The sequence below is a fragment of the Ooceraea biroi genome, chromosome 7, assembly GCF_003672135.1.
Source record: "Ooceraea biroi isolate clonal line C1 chromosome 7, Obir_v5.4, whole genome shotgun sequence".
NCBI classification, from domain to species: domain Eukaryota; kingdom Metazoa; phylum Arthropoda; class Insecta; order Hymenoptera; family Formicidae; genus Ooceraea; species Ooceraea biroi.
The window spans coordinates 9,504,400-9,526,309 of record NC_039512.1 but is presented as its reverse complement, the minus strand read 5'-3'; the positions used below and the strand labels follow the sequence as shown (position 1 = coordinate 9,526,309).

At 41.6% G+C, this 21,910-nt stretch overlaps 1 protein-coding gene across 1 annotated transcript in view; it reads left to right on the top strand.

Moving 5' to 3' along the window:
* Positions 1 to 21,910, top strand: part of LOC105279890 (beta-1-syntrophin) — a 214,487-nt gene that overhangs the window by 161,472 nt on the left and 31,105 nt on the right. Inside the window, exon 4 of the mRNA XM_011339993.3 lies at positions 14,760 to 14,968. Within this exon, the coding sequence (XP_011338295.1) occupies positions 14,760 to 14,968 (209 nt within the window). The remainder of the gene's footprint in view (positions 1 to 14,759; positions 14,969 to 21,910) is intronic.

Genomic DNA, 21,910 nt, shown 5'->3' with positions numbered 1-21,910 from the left:
TTATTGCAGCGAGAATTGTTTGCGAGGAAATGTAATCGATGTTCTGACGACCATGTGGCTTGTGCGATCGGTGGAATGGGGTTTCAACAGAGATTGATCGGATTTTTTTGACCATCATACTGCTACCGAGGTTGAAAAAGGAAAAGGGATCGAGTGCATCGATCAGAAAAGGAGAGAGACAGCAATAATGGAATAAAGAGGCCCGAAAGTCTTTAAGCGAGGCTCCATCGATTTAATTTAGTTAAAATCGAATGATAACTCGATGTTCCAAACAGTATTTTTTGACGCGATTTTAATAATGTGTCTTTCACGGTCAGTTTTAATGGATTATTTCGGTAAGTTGGCGGTTCAATTTGACAAGCTGATACATTGTCAAACACGTTTAAGAATTTGATATTATCCAGTAACGAGGTCGCAAAGACTCGGAGTTTAATAGATTGACTCAAAGTTAGAATATTCTGCCTACATAATATGTAATTTCGTGCAACGAGAGACGCGTTAAATGTATTTATTTATTATACGATTAAATCTCTTTGTTTAAAAGTTGTATTTGAATTTTCTCCTAATATTAATATTCTCGTAGAAGGCTTGCATTCCTTATTGTCCGCGATTTCAATTTCTTCCTCCCTTCGTTTCTCCTCCTCCGCCTCCCCTCCCCCCTCTTTCTCCTGTGATCGTAAAAAGGGCGGAAGAACGAAATGATTCCTCGACGGAAATGTTTAGCGTAAGCCGGTTTTATCGGCGGAAGCTCGCGCGAGGAAAAGGGGAGTAACGTATTCCCGTAAAGTTTCCGACGTTTACCCCCGTTCGCCCTCAAAGGAGTTCGATAGGGCGCCGATCGATACGCTGAGCATTTGAAAGTACGCGAATTTGCGTATCAAACGCGCTGGCGGTTTACGTTGAAATACGAGCGGAGCATCGCGATGCTTTTTTTCGCGCACCTTCGTTCGCTCCCCCGTCACTAGGGCGAGGGTAAATATTTTGCCAATGCACTCGTTACCCGCTCCTGTCTGCTCGGATCAGGTCGCGTCTACCAGCGTCTACTTGCGACGAGCGAAGCTCAAAGTATCTCGCTGTCCTCTTTGAGAACTAACTTGTATGTAGTTTCTCAAATGCGCGTCTTTAATTTCGCCACTTGAAAATATTCACGAATTAAGTCAACGAACTGAAGAAAGAGAGACGCTCAGGAACTATGCGTTTCCTGATCTTGAACTTAGATGTTCAGGTGACATAAAAGCGCATTTAAATAAAGAGATTGGTGTAGATATTAGAGACATTTTAGGATGAGTCGGGTTTCGAAATAAAATTCTTTAAATATTGTTAATGCGATTGTCAGGTCAAAATTCAATCATGGCGATCCGCAATTATACTCGTCATCGGTTATTCGCTCGGGTCTGAAGTTATGAGATCGAAAATTTCGCATGGGAAATACTTTTTCCGATTGCGGCGACTGCCGGCTAACATTGGTAACGAGTAATTTAATTTTGCGATTTAAAGTAGAAGAAATGCGTCATATATTCTAATAATCACCAAGCTCATCCGATGGCTCTCGGCCATCGTTATTCTCTAGGGCCATCCTAAGCTTGGTCTCCATTAGCGCGACGAGTCGCACATGACTGCGTAATGCCGTACCGTCCCACTTACTGTAATTCGATTAAAACACCTATGGTCATCCACACCCGCCATTTTCTGGTGACGCCGAAAGTGCCGGCGAGAGCTCGCGCTTCCTATATAGATTTTAATAAGATTTCTCCGTGCAGTTAATTCCACGCGATGTCCTCGCGTGTGAATAAAGCGGTGCCGTAAGTGCCTGTAAAGTGCATTCTGCTTGTAACGTAACTATAAAGGCGAATTGCACGCTAGTTTACAATATGAAGAAATGTATCTCACGCTGTTGCGTCGTTTTATCACGATGATACATATCGGCATTCTCGATCTAAATAAACCGACGTGTCTATAATCGCCGTATGTGATAATTTTACTATATATAGTTTATTTAATCGTATATAACTTCTTATTACTTATCTAATGTCAAATTTCATTCAATATTTTAATTTCTCATATTTTAATATAAGAAGGATTATGTTACTGCATTATACTTGAAAAACAATGGTCCTAAGTAGCGTTGGTTGCTTAACGAATATGCAAAAGATTTGCAGAAAGCAATTGTGATCTGAGTTTCTTGTAAGTCGCACGTTTTGGAAACGAAGGGAAAGGGAAGCGCAGTTTTCATTGTGTGAAGCGTAGCCATTGTTGTATTCTACGCTCGCGCGCTTTATTTGCCGGCCGGAAATGGCTTTTTTGTAGTCCGACGGTGCAAAACTAAATTATCGCAGCCGCGAAAAAACCATGTCGTGAATATTATGAAATAGATATATCACAGCAAATTGCTATTCTGTCAACTGGGCAAATTGGATCGCGCAGAGGATATCTGTAAAACTAGTATTGGAAAAAGTGTTTTAAACTGTTCATACAGCACATGAAAGTAAATTATGTCTCTTCATAATTCTTTATATATTATTGCTTTGTATAACATAAATGATGCTCATATGCGAGATACATTTTGTCATGTCACTTATAAATGAAAGTCTCGAATTTCTTGCATTACTCAAAATTTGGATGTGCGATTGTCTCGCTTAATACGACAAAATGTAGTTTTTAAAGTTTCTAAAAGTTCAATAAAATTTACAATTTGTTAACATGTTTTCTCTGCTAAGAATATGAGAAATATTCTAACAATTCCGAATAGTCATTAATTTCTTTACTCATAATCTAGAGACTGACACAAAGTGTTTTTTGAATGGTGATAAGTATAATTTTTTTGTTTTTGTGAGATATCGGGAGTATTGGAATTTTTTGATCAATTTTCCATTCTGGCAAAACAAAACCGGTCACGTTCCGCAGTCGCTTTATCGATACGTTCGGACCAGTTCGCAGAGTCATACGCATTCCGATAATTTCACCCACGCGAAACAAATCAAACAAACTTCATGTGCACCGTGATGCACCAATGATAATATCGGCCTGGTCTGCGAACGGTCCGCCGCAGAGCGATATCGGCTTTTGCACGTTATCGTTGCCATACTGTTGGCGGGTGGTTCGAATTTTCGCACGGCCGGATATTGGAATGAACACTAGAATGTAGTCCGGAAGAAGCTATCAAAACTTCAGCAGGTATTAGGTATCTTTAATTAAAAAAGGGTTCACGAAAAGCAAAGATGTGAATTAAGAATAAAAAGGAATTTTTAGCATTTTTATAAGTAAAAAGTTGAATTAGTAGGTAAGAATAAATGTATTTTGTTCCTGGTTGATTTCAATGGACATTATTATATAAAAGTATGTAAAATTATTTCAAATTATTTTAAATTATTTTAAATTATTATTATAAAGATTTACTCTTATTGGTTCATGTGCATTCGTATGCACATGCGATGCAATTTCTTATAATTTTCACCGATGAACATAAAAATAAAGCGGAATTAATTTCTTGTCACCCTAAAATCATATTATAATTCTACGACAAAATGAATTTGGTTGGCTTAAATTGTCCCGTTCTGTCGCCATTATCTCGCAGCACACTGCAGATCTCGGGGATAATAGCTCTCGAATGGAGACACATAAGTTCAGATTTAACTGCATAAACGTATTCTGCTATGAAATATTAATAGAATACATTACTACATTATGTTTGTGGAATTAATTTTGAATATACAATAAGATTAATATTATTCGTGAACTGATAATCACATACTAATACAAGGAAAATAGAAAATAAGAAAATGATTTAAGTCGCTATATAAATTGATTTATCTCGAAGCTTCAAAAATCTCTTCTGAATTAATAAAATTAATAATATTAATAAAAATTTAATAAAGTTAATAAAATAATGAAATCTTTATGGTAATCAGAAATCATTATACAGGGTGAGGCACCTAAAACAGGCCACCTGAATATCTCGGCTGTTATTGGTGATAGAAAAAAATGTGTCAGAACAAACTTGCATGGTTTCGAGGGACACATAATTTGTTCTAAATAATTTTTTATTAGGTGCACGCGTAGAGGTCATAGGAAGGTCAACTTCGTTTTTTTAAATGGTATGATATGTTTTTTTACGTACCATCTAGTAGAGCGTTTGAAGATGCGCACATTGATCTACGGGTCAAAATCATTCAAGGTCACTGAAGGCTAAAATTTCTAAGTGCTAGAACTTTTTTATTTCTGAGTTTACAGTATTTTTAATAGCAGAGAACTCTAGGCAATATAAAGTAAATTATTTTCCCTTGCAGTTGGCTTTCAGTGACCGTGAATGATTTTGACCCGTAGATCGATGTGCGCATCTTCAAACGCTCTACTAGATGGTACGTAAAAAAACATATCATACCATTTAAAAAAACGAAGTTGACCTTCCTATGACCTCTACGCGTGCACCTAATAAAAAACTATTTAGAACAAATTATGTGTCCCTCGAAACCATGCAAGTTTGGTCTGGCACATTTTTTTCTATACCAATAACAGCCGAGATATTCAGGTGGTCTGTTTTAGGTGCCTCACCCTGTATATTATTAGATTAGCCAAATAATTACCAGTTATTTTCGAATGCACTATTTTCATATTTGTATATTCATCATTTATTATCACACATATATAATAAAATACTTCACGTATAATAAAACACTAGGCGCGAAAAGTATCTCTTTTAATATCGACCTTTGACCGTACTTAAAGACACGAAATTCCGAGAACACTCCCAGGTGGATCGCAAGAAAGCGTCTGGGCGCTACCTTCGGAACGCAGGTCACGTTAGTAGAATTCGAAGGCTCTCATAAAAGCACACAGCCGAACGTCAATAGCAAGCAACCGTCTGCCAAACCGCTCGGCCCGCCTTGGTTTAAGCAATGTCTTCAATCCCGGAACTCATCCTAAGTCCCGCAAGCCAAGTAGCTACAAAGGCGTTCGCTTTTCTACTTTGCCTAGCAATGGAACAAACATGTCGCACTCGCGCTTAAATCCCTCCCGTGTACACACGTACGACTTCAAATGTGTATACGGGGGTGGCTCGCTGTTTTCCAAGAAGAATTACACATCGCTAAAACAACCGTTTAATGTAGTAGATTACAACTGTTCCCGTTCCGCGCCAAAGCTGTAATTTAACTTACGTACGTTCGGCGGCATCCATTTTTTGTTTGATTTATTATCCTTGTCGGGCAGCGGCTATTTATCCTGCCGTAGTAGCCTCAGGGTGTCCACTTTCGGTGCGGTTTGAACGCATCCCTCTTGTGCAAACAGGAGATTCAGCTTCTCCCCCTTTTGAATCCTTCTTGCTCGTCCTTTTTTCCCTCCTTGATGCACACCTCGTATCTGAATTTCTAGTCGTGTTCCCAGCTAGTCGTTTCTCTATCTTTCCCTGCCCTCCCGGCCCTTCTTGCATCTGCATTCGCATCTGCGCCATCCCTTCCATTTGCGCGCGAGCACGCGCGCGCGCGGGTCCGCTTCTCGCGTAATTATTTCTATCCACGATTGTGATGCAAATTTTTACTGTTTCCCGTTCCGCGGACTCCCAACCCTCAATCCTCTCTCCTTCTCTTCTTGCCTCCTCGCGCGTTTTGTCCCTTTTCCGCAGTTGTTCGTTCTTACTCCTCGCGTCCTGGGACGCATCGTATTTTATTTCGTGTTTTTGCGTCGTTGCACAGTAATATTTTTGTGTCTAGTTTTCTGTGATATCACTGAAGCAGGGGGATTTAGAGGTACGGAAGTAAATTAATTAGTACGAGAGTGCCCGGCGAATAAATTATAATTAACATGAAACGAAACCTCTGGCGCACATCCCAGTAGACAAATTGACAATTATACTACACGTAAATTTCAGTGCAAGTAAGATAGATCTCTGCGTGTAAAGCTTGCACGGATTCCTTATAACGGATTTCCCATAGACCGGCAATTTTCGCGATTGTCTAATCTGAGTCTCCCTGCAATGGCTTCATCCTCTCTTCGGGCATGTTGCAGTTAATTCCGGATACTGCATGGTCCATAAAAGCAGTCTGCGTTGGCAGGAAACAGCGGAAAATTAATTACCACCGCGGTCGGCCTCATCATTATCCCGCGTGTCATCAAAGGCATCTCCAGGCACCTCTGACGATCAGCATCGCGCATCGATATACAACTCCATTATTTTATCAACTTAAGTTAATTAGAAGTTTACGAGTAGATCGCTGCGAGAATTAAGGAGATTGCGGAGGCAAGACAAAGACCGCTATCCTCCGGTTGGTTTACCGGACTGCGAACACACTTCACGGTGCAGCGGAGATTCGCGGAGTTATGTTAATGCGCATTTTCGTCTGGGAAGTTGTGAATGCCGGCATTACCCAAAATTAATCCACTGGAAAAAGTCAAGTCTTGTCAAGTTTAGCATCGCGTAATGCGCGAAGATGAGTTTTGCAACATTTTGATGTTTGTTTCGAAGTACACTCTTGGTACGATCAACAGGAAAGGTTGAGACTATGAAAAAATAACGGACGCGTTTCAAAAATTTTGTTATGCTCACACAATTGTTATATTATAATATATTCTTGTTATTTCGTTTCAACATATTTCCGGGCGAATAATTCTATTTTAATCCCGTAGAAATTCAGATATGTCAAGTTTATATTCCTTCCAGTGCAACGTGTAATCTGCATTGCAGAGAAAAATTAACAACACTTTTCCTGCCTTTTTCTCTGCATATATTTTCCAAAAATAGTTAACGTAAATGGTAAATTAAAGAGGCTTTAGTTTCTCAGATCCTTTCTTAATTCCGTTGAAAGAAAGAAGGACTGAAATGTTTGCGCAGAGAGTTCTAGGACGCTTGCAAGAGAAGGGAGGAAAGTCGTGATCCGAAACCGGAAGTGGAGAGTGCCGCTCGCGGCGTATTCCGGTCCTTTTCCGTCGGACGTTGGTAATCCTCTTAATTACTCCAGACTATTCTAATTAAACGACGTCATCATCGCCAGAAAGGTGAGAAGGTTTACCAGGAACGACCCCCGCTCGAGGATTAAACAAACCTCGCGGAGACTTATTGGGGAAGAGCTGTCTTAATCCTTTCAGACTATTCAATAGCGCTATCCCGATGCTCCAATAGCAGATTGGCAAAGGAGCTTAGTCATCTTTGCAAAGCATTAGAGCCACAGTATTTTTCAAATAATTTTAATATTATTATCAGAATTTGAAAAGGAATGATTCTTTCCTCAGAAATTATTAATTTCCTATACACAATATTTGTTTTTAAAAATTATATAGTTATCAGCTTCGACAGCTAAATGCGATTCATCTTTTTATATTCTCATGATTCCTTATATCACACGTATTCGAATTACGTAATGTTAATTACAGTTTTTCCGATATACTTATGCCTCTAAAAGTAATCGCTTCTGATGTTATTGCACGCGCCAACTCTCTTTCATAATTAATTCCCCGTTTGTTGCAAAACACTATCAGCTCTTTTCTAATTAACGAGGAATCAGCGCCGTGATGCCGATTACATGGTCGCGGCGCTCTCACGATACGCGTCCTTCTTCAAGAGTTCAATTTCCGTGACATCAGCTTACTCTCGCAATCTAAGTTCCGTCGTTCAGGCCGATTGTTCCCGCAGCGGGAACTTCGGAAGCGAATCATCATGGTCGTCGTCGTCGTCGACGTCGTCATTCCGCCTTTCAGGGATCGTTTGTGTCGCCCTAAATGCAAACGGCATGAAGAATCGTGTGTAGCTTGTCTGACGCAGTTTCACCCTGAAGAAGCCGCCATTGCACCGGCGCGGCGCGGCGCGGCACTTCAACCGTGAGGGAAGGAAATGCCAGCCGGTGCCGACGTCGTGGCTGGGTTCGCGCTGTAACTCGCTCACGTTGTGTCGTTCCGGCATTACACGAGCGTGTAATACGCCGCCGTTGTCTCTCTTAATGAATAATCGCCCCAGGAAAATAGTTCGCGACGCGAGGGCGTTAAGATGTAAGGATCTTAGACTTGATTCACGTTATAGGATCCTATTCCGTTCGCACCGCAAACATGATGCCCTGATGAAATATTCTGAATGTGTTTCATTGCAAACACGGGGAGCGAATTAATTCGAGAGGGAGAAGGTGATCTTTGGGAATACCTCAATGTATGTTAACGCTTAAGTATGTAATCTAATAATATGCGAATTTTTATATCTGCTAAAATAAAAGTAATTATAAACCAGTTTTATTAACAGTAATAATTAATTACTATTGGGTTGGCCAAAAAGTAATTGCGTTTTTTCCAATAGATGGACATACATGTCTTGAAATGTAACTAACTTCATTCTAAACCGCAAATTCATTATGTAGGTTAACAACTCACAGTTCAAGCTTGTTTTACAAAAAGAAAGTACACGATTACGTTAACAATTGTTTGTTTGCCGTCGATTTCAAAATGGAAAATCAAAAAGAACATTTTCCTCATATTTTGTTTTATTACTTCCGAAAAGGGAAAAACGCTGTGCAAGCTCATAAAAAGTTATCTGATGTATATGGCGAAGATGCTTTAAAACTGCGGCAGTGTCAAAATTGGTTTACTAAATTTCGATTTGGAGATTTTAATGTGAAAGATGCACCACGCTCAGGAAGGCCAATCGAAATTGATGATGACAAAATAAAGGCACTGATCGATTCCAATCGGCGTTTAACGACACGAGAGATTGCTGAGAATCTTAACGTATCGAAATCGAGTGTTGAAAACCATTTAAAACGACTTGGATACATTAGTAAGCTCGATATTTGGGTACCACATGGGCTCAAAGAAATTCATCTCACTAAGCGTATTGACATCTGCGATTCTCTTTTGAAACGTGAGGAAAATGATCCATTTTTGAAACGTATGATAACAGGCAACGAAAAATGAATCGTCTACAACAACGTCAAACGAAAAAGATCGTGGAGCAAGCGTGATGAACCTGCTCAAAGCACTTGAAAAGCAGATATTCACCAAAGAAAGATTATGCTGTCAGTCTGGTGGGACTGTGTATTTTGAGCTGCTTGCAAGGAATCAAACCATTAATTCAGACGTATACTGTCGTCAACTGGATAAAGTAAATGATGCCATCAACAGAAACGTCGAGAATTGGTGAATCGCAAAGGTGTTGTGTTTCACCATGATAACGCTAGACCACGTACAAGTTTGGTCACTCGTCAAAAATTGTTGCAGCTTGGATGGGATGTGTTACCACATCCACCATATTCGCCAGACCTGGCACCATCAAATTACCATTTGTTTCGTTCTTTGCGAAACGCCTTGAATGGTAAAACCTTTACTGCTGATAAGGATATCAAATCGTTGTTGGAATTGTTTTTTGCTGAAAAAGATAAGAACTTTTTTGAGCGCGGAATCATGAAGTTGCCTGAAAAATGGCAAAAGATAATCAAACAAAATGAACAATATATTGTTTAATAAAGTTTTTGTTTCCCATGAAAAATTCGCCTTTTATTTATATAAAAAAAACGCAATTACTTTTTGGCCAACCCAATATATTAATTATTACAAGATTCTCGATTCTTGAGAATAAAAACGGTGCAAGTATCACAATATGCGCCCAGCGTGTATACGAATGTACGTTGTCACCACAAACTTGTATCAAAATACTTGTAGTCGCACTTTTCGGTCCTCTCAAAAAATCCAGCAGGTACCGCGGAGCACTTTAATATTTTTAATTACTTATTCGTTGGCGTCGTGAGGGGATCAGCAGAAAGACTCGCGAGGAAACGAGTACCTCTGATTAGAAAACGCGGGTATGGTTTGGCGACAATACTGTCTGGCTGTTAACATCTCGCTCACCCTCTTAAAAAATCCCCTTCTGGGTTCGCTCTCCTTTATAACTCAGCCACCCTCTACAGTCAACCCCCTTTGTCTTCGAAGCCCTCCTCGGCACGTAGACACTGAACATGCGACGCTGAAGAGCCACACGCTGGACGGAACGGGCTATTTATCGGGGGGTGGGGTGATAGGGGGAGAGAAGGGGGGGAATGAGTTTGCGCCACCGTCACAGTTTATTACGGGATCGTCTTTATGATATTCCGATGTTCAAAAATGCATTAAGCGCGCTTAAAACGACTCGGAACAGCCTGCGTAGAGGTACGTCATCTTCGTCTTCGTTGTTGTTGCTTCGGTGTCGGTGGTCCCCTGCTGCTCTCGGATGGCCCATCAAACTTTAAAGCGGTGGATGTTCTTTTTTTCTTTCATGAAGAATCGAAGCTGCTGCTGCTCTGGTCGTACCGAGCAAAATTGTGTCTCTCTAGACGCGGAGGAGTAAATTTTTGATAACGGGTGCGCGCGGAAGTAAAGAATATCATGATGTTGGGAATACGGTTGATGAATTAAATCTTCTCGAACTCCGATCTCTATTAAAACGAGGAAAAACTTTGGACGAATTGATTGCGAGGAGCAAGGAGGGTACAAACATGGGATCGTGTTTGAATTCCGTGCTGCCACCAATTATGGAGAAAATTACTATGAGAAATTGCTACGTTATCTTTCAGATTATGTGAGTTACGTTATAAATTATATAATTACATCGTAAGTTGTACCGCGGCATAAATTTTTGTGGTAATAATGTTACCACGATTATCTTATCTTGAGATTTACGTTTGTCCGTGGTAATCGCATCACCAGCGAATTAAATTTCATTTAACGCACGCAGCTTTTAGAACGTAAGATAACGAGCACCGTTGGAACTCACTGAGTGAGATGAATATCACGTGTGTGTGTAGATGGATAAATAGATAGTTAAATAGAATGATTAGCAGCGGCGCGATAGGGGTTTGTAATATTATGGGTGTTATGGCGCGCACCCGGCGATTACATTGATAATTATTTGCTGCCGTAATATAATTAATAGGAACGTGCCATTCCGCAATAATGCCGTTAATAAGTACGTAGGATTTCGTTGATTGAATGTTATAGAATGTAACTAGGCATGGTCGCGCATATTACTTCGTATCACGTGATGACGTTACGAGGTTATAAGCGGCATGGTTATTAACGCCGCATAAAATCAAATGAACAGTAATAAACCATTCGCGTCAAAGTACATTATCGCTCGCATTATCTTTTCATACGATCTCGTACACCGCAGACTACGTAAAAATAGTTAACACGCTAACTGAAAAATACCGCGATATTACATTTCACGGTCGTAGCGCATTGTTTTTATTTCCGCAAATTTCCGCCAAACTATTTGATTAGTCATTTTATTTATTTATGCTGAAGCAGCTCGCGGCGGAAAAATTAATTTTAGGAGATCATAAGAACGCAAATTTGTTCTTTATATATTTGAACGCGGATGATAAAACGGGAGTCCTCCCGCAGGATTGCTCGCCATTTTCGTAACGTAACGCTCGTACGTTCAGGACTTGATAAGCAAACCGGAGGACTCGCGGGAGCAGGCGGAGCGCAAAACAAGAAACGAAAGCGAAATCTGGTCGATCGGATGTCCGGAAAATTACGTTCAAGGGAAATCGCACTCTTAAGGGGAGAAACGCGATGCGAGACAGCGGGGGAAGGGCAGGGAAGAAAGGGATGGAAAGCGAGGTAACGAAATGACGCGAGCGCATTTCGATTTCCTTTGAGCCACCGTCGTGCGGAACTGTGCGCGCATCCTCGTCCTTCTCAGCTCCTGCTCTTCGTCCTTTCGCTGCCTTTGTCGCTTCGGCATTTTATTGCCCAAACGCCACCCTCCCTTTTCCGCTCTTTAGAGCGAATCAGATTCTCACAGATTTTTCGCGGATCCTGGCAATCTTGTTCGCCGACAGGAAGCAGTTCGTCGCGAGAAAAGGGCCTTTCCGGCGAGCAAGCCCTGCAAGTGTATGTACGGGCGAAAATGCGTTTCTATAACGCCGGCGTTTCTACCGGCGGTTTGAGCCAGAGACGATGCTAAAAATAATTTTAAAAAGCGGAGAATCCGAAGAGATCGGCAAACATAAAAATGTAAATTTTTCGGTCTTTTTTATAAATTTCATTATCCCTTTTTTGCTTCAATAAGATTTGAAATAATATCGTGAGACATCGTCGGAATCAGCGTTAGTTGGAAGCGCAGCACGCGAGGGAAGGTCTTTCACATTTCGCTACAATTGCGATTGTGTTTTTTCTACGTTTTGCGTCGTCCCTTTTGGGTTTCTAACCAGCATACGGGTTCTTCGCGGTTGACGCAAATCATGCGATTTTCCGTATATCTCATGAGAGTGTGCAGTCTAGCAAGGAAGCACGCAAATGCGGGAGACGGTGAGAAAATTTCATCTTGCGGTAGCAAAAAAGCACGAAGGCACGTTCCTCCTTGAGTAAGTCGGCATTAATTTTTTAAATTTCGTATTGAATTGAATTCACGAGAGAATATTTTTGTAAAAATTCTGAAAAACCGGACACCGCCAGTAAACGGTTGTTTCGTCGATAAAAGAATGTGAAGAAAGATGAGTAAAATATTATCTTTGAAGTCGTTGAAGACGAAAACCAACATTATAACGGGATTGGAAAATTGTTAAAATTGTGAGAATCCATTTGATGGAGCTACGACACTTCACGTAACGACGAATATCCTGTGAGCGCAATTTTGGAGGCCGCTCAAAATGCTACTGCGAATACTCGTGCATCGCAGCGCAGAAAATTGAGCTGGAGACTGAAGCATCGACTTCCGGGAATACAGTTTGCAAGAGAACATTTGGACGCGTTTTAAGGAGAACAGAACGATGTCTTCTTATGCGTGGAAAATGAGTGAAAATGTCATATCTAGTGATAGTCTAGATAGAAAGCTCCAACTATGTTTTTTGTTCTACTTACAACAGAAAAATCGCAATAGAATTTTGCGGAAACATTACTTTTATTTTTGCGATATTAGACCCATAAAAATATAATAGTATAATCCGCGAAAGAAATCTAATATGTAAAAAGTAAAATGAAATTGAAAATTGAACTATTAAACGTATCTTCGTGTAAAAAAACGATATTCGATATAAAATCATCGTATGACATTATTATTGACAGCATTATGCTGTTGATACTTCTCGATTGTTGAAAACGCGGTTCGCGTCAAATTTGAATGATTCAATCTGATAGGTTTGATAGGCCAATAGAAAAATACCGCGTGCGAATAAAGTCGTCATATGGATACAGAATCAAGCCGGGTTTATCGGATCGATTAAATTTCCCCTAACAATAAAATAGACGAGGAGAAAGTATCGATCACGTGATCCTATCATTTCGACATCACGCTACATTTCCCGATGTTTCTGCCCCTTTCGCAGCAGAAGCGACGTTCGTCTCGTTTGCCTCTTTTTAGGCAGAAAAGGCTGGGTACAGACGGGAGTGACATAAAGGGGCTTTTAACTCGAGCGTAATTTCCTTTTGATCGGAAATTCAATATTTTCTTACGGTTGCCGCGCCTTTCCGCACACGTAGCGCGAGTTTGCCGCTTCCGGAACTTTCCGCGCCGTTTCTCGATAGAGAGAGCGATTAGAATGCGTACACGGAATCGAAAAAAAGAGCACGTCGGATGGTGCGCGCGCGTACGCTTCCGTACAAAATGCCGATGAGTTTGACGTGAATCTAAACTTGCTGGGCGGAAAGATACGGCTGTAGTTTCCAGGCTTGCGAGTGCATCGTGCTCATCGAACTTTCCGTTACGGAATACGATAAAATTTTATTACAAACGAAAGAGAGAAAGAAAGAGAGAGATATGAAATGTAAAAATAACAATGGTTATAATTTATATCTTGCTTACGTGATCGAGATTATCATCACGCTAGGCAATTATGGGATTATTACAGTTTAAAATAGCCATCGTAAAAAAATATATATATTATAAATGATGTGTGCATTATCACGAAATGTGAATAAACTACAGAAAGTTCTTGTTTTATAAACTGATGGAAATAAAATATGAAAAATCGTGCGACGTATCGCGATGTATCGCGATTCCGCAGATCAATAACGGGCTGCAGTAGCAGTGGCGTAATTATCTGAAAAAGCGAGTCTGGTATTAGCATAATAAATCTAAATCCAAGTAAACAGGAAATTGCGCGGTTCTACCAGGCTCTCCGGCGCACGTAGACGATTTTGCGGGATCGTCGACGGGCGAGACAATCTCGAGAACCGGCAATAGTCCGATTATAAACTTATTCCAGGCCTTTCCGTGACCGATCTCGCGCGATTTATGTCAGATGCATTAAACTTTTCGTGTTAACGTAGAAGAAGGTTTATAAGCTACTCGAGAACGACGTCGGGCAAGTTCAATTCTCTGGCGCCGTCGCTCGTTCCGCGTCTACTACGTGATTAGCAGAGGCTAATCCCTGATTATGAGAAAATATATTTCGCTAGTTCTCGTAATAAGGCTTGTGCCTCAAAAATAGACTGCGAATGGAATTATATGGTACCTTCTCTACGATAGAATTTAATATTTAACATCATGATGTTCTATAATTATGAAGATTGAATACGTTGTAAATAAAATTTGCACTTTTTATAACAAATAAAAAATGTCTAATGGATAGCATGGATTGTATCAGGAAAGCAACTATCATTATTGTCGTGATTATTTCATATTACGATTTTTAATTTATCAAGAGAGAGAGAGAAATAGAGAAATGAGAATATATTATGCACGAATTATATATAATAACTTGCGTTTTCTCTGTAAAATATTGAAAATAATAGTTTCTCGGTATCTTTAACAGTATTCTTTAGATTGAACATTGCATTTATCGTTTTCTTTTCTTATCTTGTTGCAGAAGGTCGCATTTTAGAGCTACACTCGCCCGATGGTGTCCACGAGTGTTGGTTGAGAGCCACTGATAATACGGAGGCGAACGTCTGGTTCAATGCTTTGCACTCGGCGCTGGCAGCCCTCACCTTGAAAGCATTACGACTGGCCTCAGCACTTCCGGATCCGCAGCAGCTTCAGCACATTGGTTGGCTTGCGAGGAGACACTGCCTTCAGGTAAAGGAAGTTCCCCAACATCTACTGGAGGAAGCGTGCCTAACATGGGGCAACTTCCCCATATAATGACTTGCGATAATTCAGTCGAAAATATTCCGTAAATGACATTCAACGTAATAATCCTATTTGCATTGATAATTCGCAATTATGATCTTCGACATCGAAGCGACATAAATTTTTGTTAATTGCAAAAGAATTATAACAGTGACACTTTTCCGGTTTCAATTTTCTTACAACATCGTTGTGACTAAAATATCCGTAGGTATTTTTGAATAGAAGCAACCTGAGTGGCAAATTTGAGTTTAAGCAGCTTACACTGCTGACGAAAGCTGAACGTCTCAAACTACTTCGAATAGGATAATAGATTCCCGACCTGTAGATACCTAATGAAGCGTATGAAATAAAGTTTTAGATTAAAGCTTTCCCGTTTAGTGGCTATTTTACTTCAACTTGTGTCCCGCGATACGTGCATTTCGCTCCGACCCATTTGTTTAATACTGTTGCGTTCGCTTGATACTCCAGATAGATGTGTCGGTAGTGCTATTCTCTTTGTAAAGAGTTTACTGTACAAAATCAATATCCAGCTGCATGACGATGACATCAAACAAGTGGAATGACATCTCCGAGACAACGGTTGGACAATGAATGAAGAAAAAAAATCCGATACGATTCTCGGGCAGACTCGTGCATCATGAACAATTCCGCCACAATATCCAGATACGAATATGCAATAATTAACGGCTTCCATTTTACGATTGCAAGGAATTTACAATTGAGCATTCAGTTCGTTACTAAATAAATAGATAAATAAGTATCGGCTCCATTCACCGGCGAGCACGAGTGTCACTCTCATGCCAGACGCATGATTTGCGAGTCAGCCACAAACACAATCGACCATCGGCGTTGCGGTTTTTTCTCGCTGAAAAATTACGTATTAAAAAAAAAAGAGAATCAGTATTCGTATCGTTCTTCGGTCTTCCTATTTCACGTTTCGCTCCCGACTGATCCCCGGTTCTTGTTCTCACTGGCATTGGCATTGGCGTAGGCGTAGAGTTTGATCGTTTCGACAGTCTGACAAAGGGTTGACACGAGCCTCGATAAGGAGCACCCGCATGAGCGCAATTGCAATTTACCGTCGAAAGGCGTCTCTACGCGGGGCGGGAGGGGAATTCCTCGTCGGTCTCTGTGCCGTTTGCACGGTCGCGGTGCCGATTTTTATACCGTCGCGACGCCGGCGAAACGGGGGATTTCACGGTCGTTAAACTTTATGATCAGATCTGTGTTTGTGGGAAAATGGGGATACGCGACACACGCGCGCACGCACGTGCCAACGTTGGGTGAGACGCCTTGTGACGATAGACGCGCCCGCAGATGTGGGATTATTCCACGTCAACGTTGTAGGAAAGCGGCAGGACGAGCCCGGATCTCGGCCCGTCGATCCCACCCTGTCGATCGACCTTCCTTGGTCGCGCGGCACCATATTGCCTGATTACTGTCGCAACCGCTCAAACAGGTACCGTTCGGTCGGTTCACAGAGATGTCGGCCAGTATTTAAGCAGCCCATGGGACGATTTCGGAGGAGGGCGACCGGCAATCAGGCGCGCTAATGCCAATCAATTATGTGCCGGTAGCCCGCGCGCCCTACGGCCCTCCTGTGGCGTCCTTGATGCCGTCGGTGCTCGGTAGGACGGTCCTTTATCAACAAGGCAACATCCGGCGGCGGGGCCTCGCATATTAGTTATCGATTCCCACCGGTTATACGATCGGTAGATCGATAGCATCGCCGGTCCCACGTCGATGCCGCGTACGACGCCCGGTCTTACCACTGCCACGTTTACCCGCTGCGATCCCTGCAAGTGACACGTCCACGGAGCCGAACGGACGACGCGCAGATGGAAAGATCAACTGTCGCACCTCGGATATCCCTAGTGGCGATATTTAATTGGAAACCGTGGGCAGAACGGATTTCCGCGCGACGGAGCCGTGCTTTCGGCGGTAAACAACTGCCGACGAGACTATGGAAATTGCAATTTCATCGCGACTAATTGTTTGGTTTGACTAAGCGTGTGCGATAAATATGACTGATCTGTGTTCTTGAGATGCTAGATGTGAGGAATCAATCATGATTCTCGCGTGTTTCTTGCGTACTAAATTTCAGATTGCACAAGTGCACTCTGTCTCCGCTATTCACAAGACGAGGGTAATCATGAGGAGAATGCGCAGTTGATAATGGATGTAGTAGAATTCAGTGAAATCAGTTATTTATCTAATTATTGTTAACAGCTGTTCGTTATCAGGCGTTTTCATTGTGTTCGAGTTTATACCGAGTGAATGCGAGTTATTTGTTGCAAACTGGAAATTGCGGGCGGAATGAATTTTCACCCGATGCAGCGCGAAAGTGTGACGAGAGAGCTAATTTTTAATCGGACAATCGGAAATAGAAAAGTTAAATAATTCTTAGAGATGTGAAATAAAATGATGGCGACGAGGGAGGCCGGGAGAGTATGAGGAGTACAATGCGAGGGCGGTAACTATCAGCGTAAATATCCTACTCGTACCTTGGAGAAATATTTATTCCCTCTAATTGGCATTTTATTTACATCCGCGCGAAATCATAACATATCGATGTTACCGCGTGTGTTTCATATCGCAGCCTGGACAAATATTGGCTCCCCATTGTATCCCCGATATTTACATTCACATAAATCGCGCGCTATCGAAATCTGTCTGCGAAACGGAATGCTCGCTTGCCCGCTCGGGCCTCCGCTCGCGCGCGGCGGCGATCGGCCATAATTTATTGACCGGTGATCCATGACCTGATGATCGGCGCGTGTCATTTAATTAACGATTCGATGGGATAAGCGCCGCTGTCGGCGATCGAGAGCGGTGCGAGGCAACATTTATGGATTTCAAACGGGGGGCGGAAGGGAGGAGGGCAATGATCAACCGGACGAACGAGGCCGAACGAGTTGTATCATTATTTAGAAGTGCATTGGTTCGCGCGTCGAGCACCTCGTAAAGCCAGATATTGCGTTTTATGAATAACGTCGCGATACTAGCCTGAAAACGAACGCGGGAAATGCGCGCGCGGCGTTTTCATAACTGGGGCACAAACGCTGTGAAAAATACTTGAAACCGCCGTGAAAAATACCACCCATACGAGTCGCGCGCTGCCATCGTGAGCGCGCGCGCGTGCTGTGTGTCCCGCGTATGTATTTAGTGCCTGCACTGTACGTCCTGTCATCCTGTTTAATGTCGTCCGCAGTTACACCGTTACGCACGCTTAAATCGTCGATTTATTTTATTTGCCGCTGGATGTAATCGATTTCCGGCCAGTTCCACCGTCGACAGTTTCGATTTTCGTGCTAGTCCGCCATGTTAGCCGATTATAGTAGTTATCCCTACCTGTTGGACTGCGTAGTTGCGCTACGACGATTCAATCGTTTCAACAGTTCTTTTTTTCACCCGAAAGTTACTTGGACTTTGATATTAACTTAATAATTGTTCGCTTGCGCATACATGTACCAACAGAATTTTTGCTAGCGGTCTTTGTTTTTAGTAGCCACTGCACATGTCTCTTGTAACGAATAAAAAACAAGAATAAGCGTAATTCGTAAATTATTCCTTTTTTAATAATGCTTTGGAAATCATATGCGAGTACCAAATAATAGTCTACTCACGTCACTGATTAATTTAATTTTGTATAACGTGCAAATTTATTATTATGTCGTTTTTATTGTATTTTAATTATTACAAATTTACACATTACTGTCTTGATTAATAGAGAGCTTTTTATATCATTTCTTTATTAATTCATTATATCAACTTACAATAACGCTGCCATATTCGGCGATGTGTGTTAGACACTTTTTTACGCTTTCTGCAATTCCGCAATTCCGCAAAGTGCATTTACATATCTAACACGCGTGCATTCTCTTTAATTACTGGTTCCCGATATCGGAGCGAAGGCTCCTCATTTTAGCGCGTTTTCCCATGTTTTACAATTTGAGAACATTGTCCGGAATCGATTGTTTGGCGATTGGCGCGCGTGTAAACACATTGTCGCAAGTGGTTCCCGGTACGGGAGGGAAACGAAATGCGACATCCTGCCCGGGTCGGCGATTTGTAGAAGAGGCGTGACGCAAATACGAGTCACGGCGACGGAGGTTGGAGGGTAAGGGCAAGCCGATAAATCCAACAAGTTCACATATTGAAACGGCGACGCTACCCGAAGTAACGCCCGGAAGTCCGAGCATAGGTGGATGGCGGAATGTCGTCTCCCCTAATCTCGTATATAGGACCGCAATAAAGTGTCAATCCCGCGAGAGATACGTTTGGGACCACGATCTTGACCGACGTGTTTTTTCCCGAATCGTGATTCATGGCGGACACTGAACCGAAACCAATGAAGATTAAACGAGATTGAAATCGCAACAAGAAGATATGAGACTCGCCAACTTCTTCAGCATGAAACTCAGCTGTGATCTAGCTGATTTAGTTTCGCAATTAGTTAATCGATCCTCTCTCTATTATGTTCAGTCTATGTGTATCACAGAATAAATCATCGCGTCTCGTCATCCTTTCGTTTATATTCTGCGAACGATATGTATGCGTTAGATAGAGAACAAGCTTATTATAGGAATAAAATGAACAGACGTCTGGAGAATCGATTTATGCGCGACAAACAAAATCCTCGTTGAACTACGTAATTAGCTTGTCACTCGTATTGACTTCCTCTTTACAGTTTAACAGTCGTTCAGGCGGAAAAAAAGGTCAATCGGTGAGGAACAAATAGCGGGAATACATCGAGCGCAAAAAGCGTTAAAATTCCACATCAAAGTGCGCCGATGGCATCGATTAATTTTGTCATGCTGTGTCTGTCCGCTCGCGATAAACGAATTTTCATGGAATTTCGGTGTACGGTACTTTCGGAAGAAGGGCGACGAGCCATTATAATTTCCATGAAAATCGAACAGACGCGGGGTCGATCGCTTTATTTCGCGCACACAACTCTAGCCCGGATATAATTCGTCCCCAGTCATACTGCAATTTCTGTTTACCCAGTCTTACACTGTTCCGTGTCCGCCACATTGACAGAAACGTAGGTATTTAACTGTCGCGTTTTTATTGAAATTCAACGGCTCTCAATGGCCCGCACAGACACAAATAATGATAACGATGATGAATTTAAAACAAATATTGATGCTAGACGTTGCAGGAAATTTCACGCAGTAATTTTGTCACAAAGACAAAGATAACTGTTTGTGGAGTTATTATTACGATAAGCAATAAAATCATAATTCAAGATGGCGAATGGCCATCTCTTACGCGTAAAAAAACTAAATGAAACTCTTATGTGTCTGTGATTGTTAACTTCTGTCTCTTCTACATCATTCATTGTTGCTGTTATTATATTGTTCGTCGGATTTTTCTCCAAAACAGGCCATGACAATATTATTGTTAATTTTCTGGTGTGGCAGCGTGGTTTACTAATAGACTCATAACGACGAGAAATTAAATTCCACTTGATCACAGAAATTTTATTCTAAGTTGCACACTTCATGTACCGAGATTTGTGTATGAGAAACTGATCTCCATCTTTCTCAGAAGAGACATTAAATTCGTTCATACATAGTTGGCAAATTTACTACATTAATCTCCTCTCTCATTATAATTGATATTTTTTGACAATGTTATTAAAAATCGATAGAGATTTCAATTTAGATACGTTTAAAAAGATTCTGGTGATTAGGCTTATGATCTGTGCTAGGCCTGGCGTCTAAAGACCATTTTAATTAAAAAAAAGAAATTGTTAACTTTCATTTTTTCTACGTTATGTTTCTTCTGTTTTAGTGTTACTAACGTTTCTACCGTTTTCGTTCTGTTGTTTCGTACTGTTATTGTCATTGCTTTTGTCATTGCCAGATCTTTGTCGAATGTAGAATGTGATCATGCCGATGAGCATGGAAGTATGTATAATAATTTGTTTTCGCATTCCCGGCGAGTACGTTGCCGTTGGATTAAATCTGAGGCCGGGCGGGCATTAAATTAGCCGTTGAAAATGAACGGTACGCTATTTAAGTATATTTTAATTAATCCGAGCATAGTACAGACTCGCCCGCGCAGAGCATCGCATATTTTTTCACTAACCCGGAGTTAATGTAATTGGACAAAACTTAAAGCGTCTCTCAATTAACCCGCCGGACAATAAAGCGTCGCTTTGTTGCAATGCCTTTCCATTCCTAGTCAGATGTGAAATTAAGCGCCTGGGGATAAATAAAAGCTTTACCGGCACGTGTAGAGCAGCGAGAGATATCGAAGCCGCCATTCGTTATCCCGGAAATCACGGCGATCCCGCGGAAATCCACGAGAAAATTCGCGATAAATCCCCGGAGGTGCGCGATTCGCCATATTTACAGTTTTACACCGTCCGTTTTACGACGACGGATGTGCGCAACTTTGAAACTTTAATCGTGATACGCGACGATAATTCAGAACGACGGTATCGCCGTACACGTGGTATGTTATCTCCTCCTTCCTCTTTAATCTCAAATTCGCATGACTACCACGTAATCATTTGAAGCAAAACTAAGGGAATTTTTGCAATGTCCATTTAAGTTTATTTTCCGTGTCTAAACGCGCTTGATAATAGCATTGTAAAGAGCGACAATAATCTCGCTTCTGTCGCCGCCTTTTCCTGTCATCTTTCTTCGCACCCTTCTGGCTCTCTCCGTTTTACCACCGACAGTCCCTCGTCCCGACTAACCGGAAACAGTTTCAGGGGTCAAGAAGAATAGGACTTAGGGAGGAATGCAGAATCAGCATCGGCGAAGAGATAGTAGAGTAAGGGTACTTTGAGTGGCCCAGGCTTTTCCGATCGCTCAAGCCCGCCAATCGGCGGTTCGGTCCGTCCGCCGGTATTTATTCGGCGTGCCTTTCTCG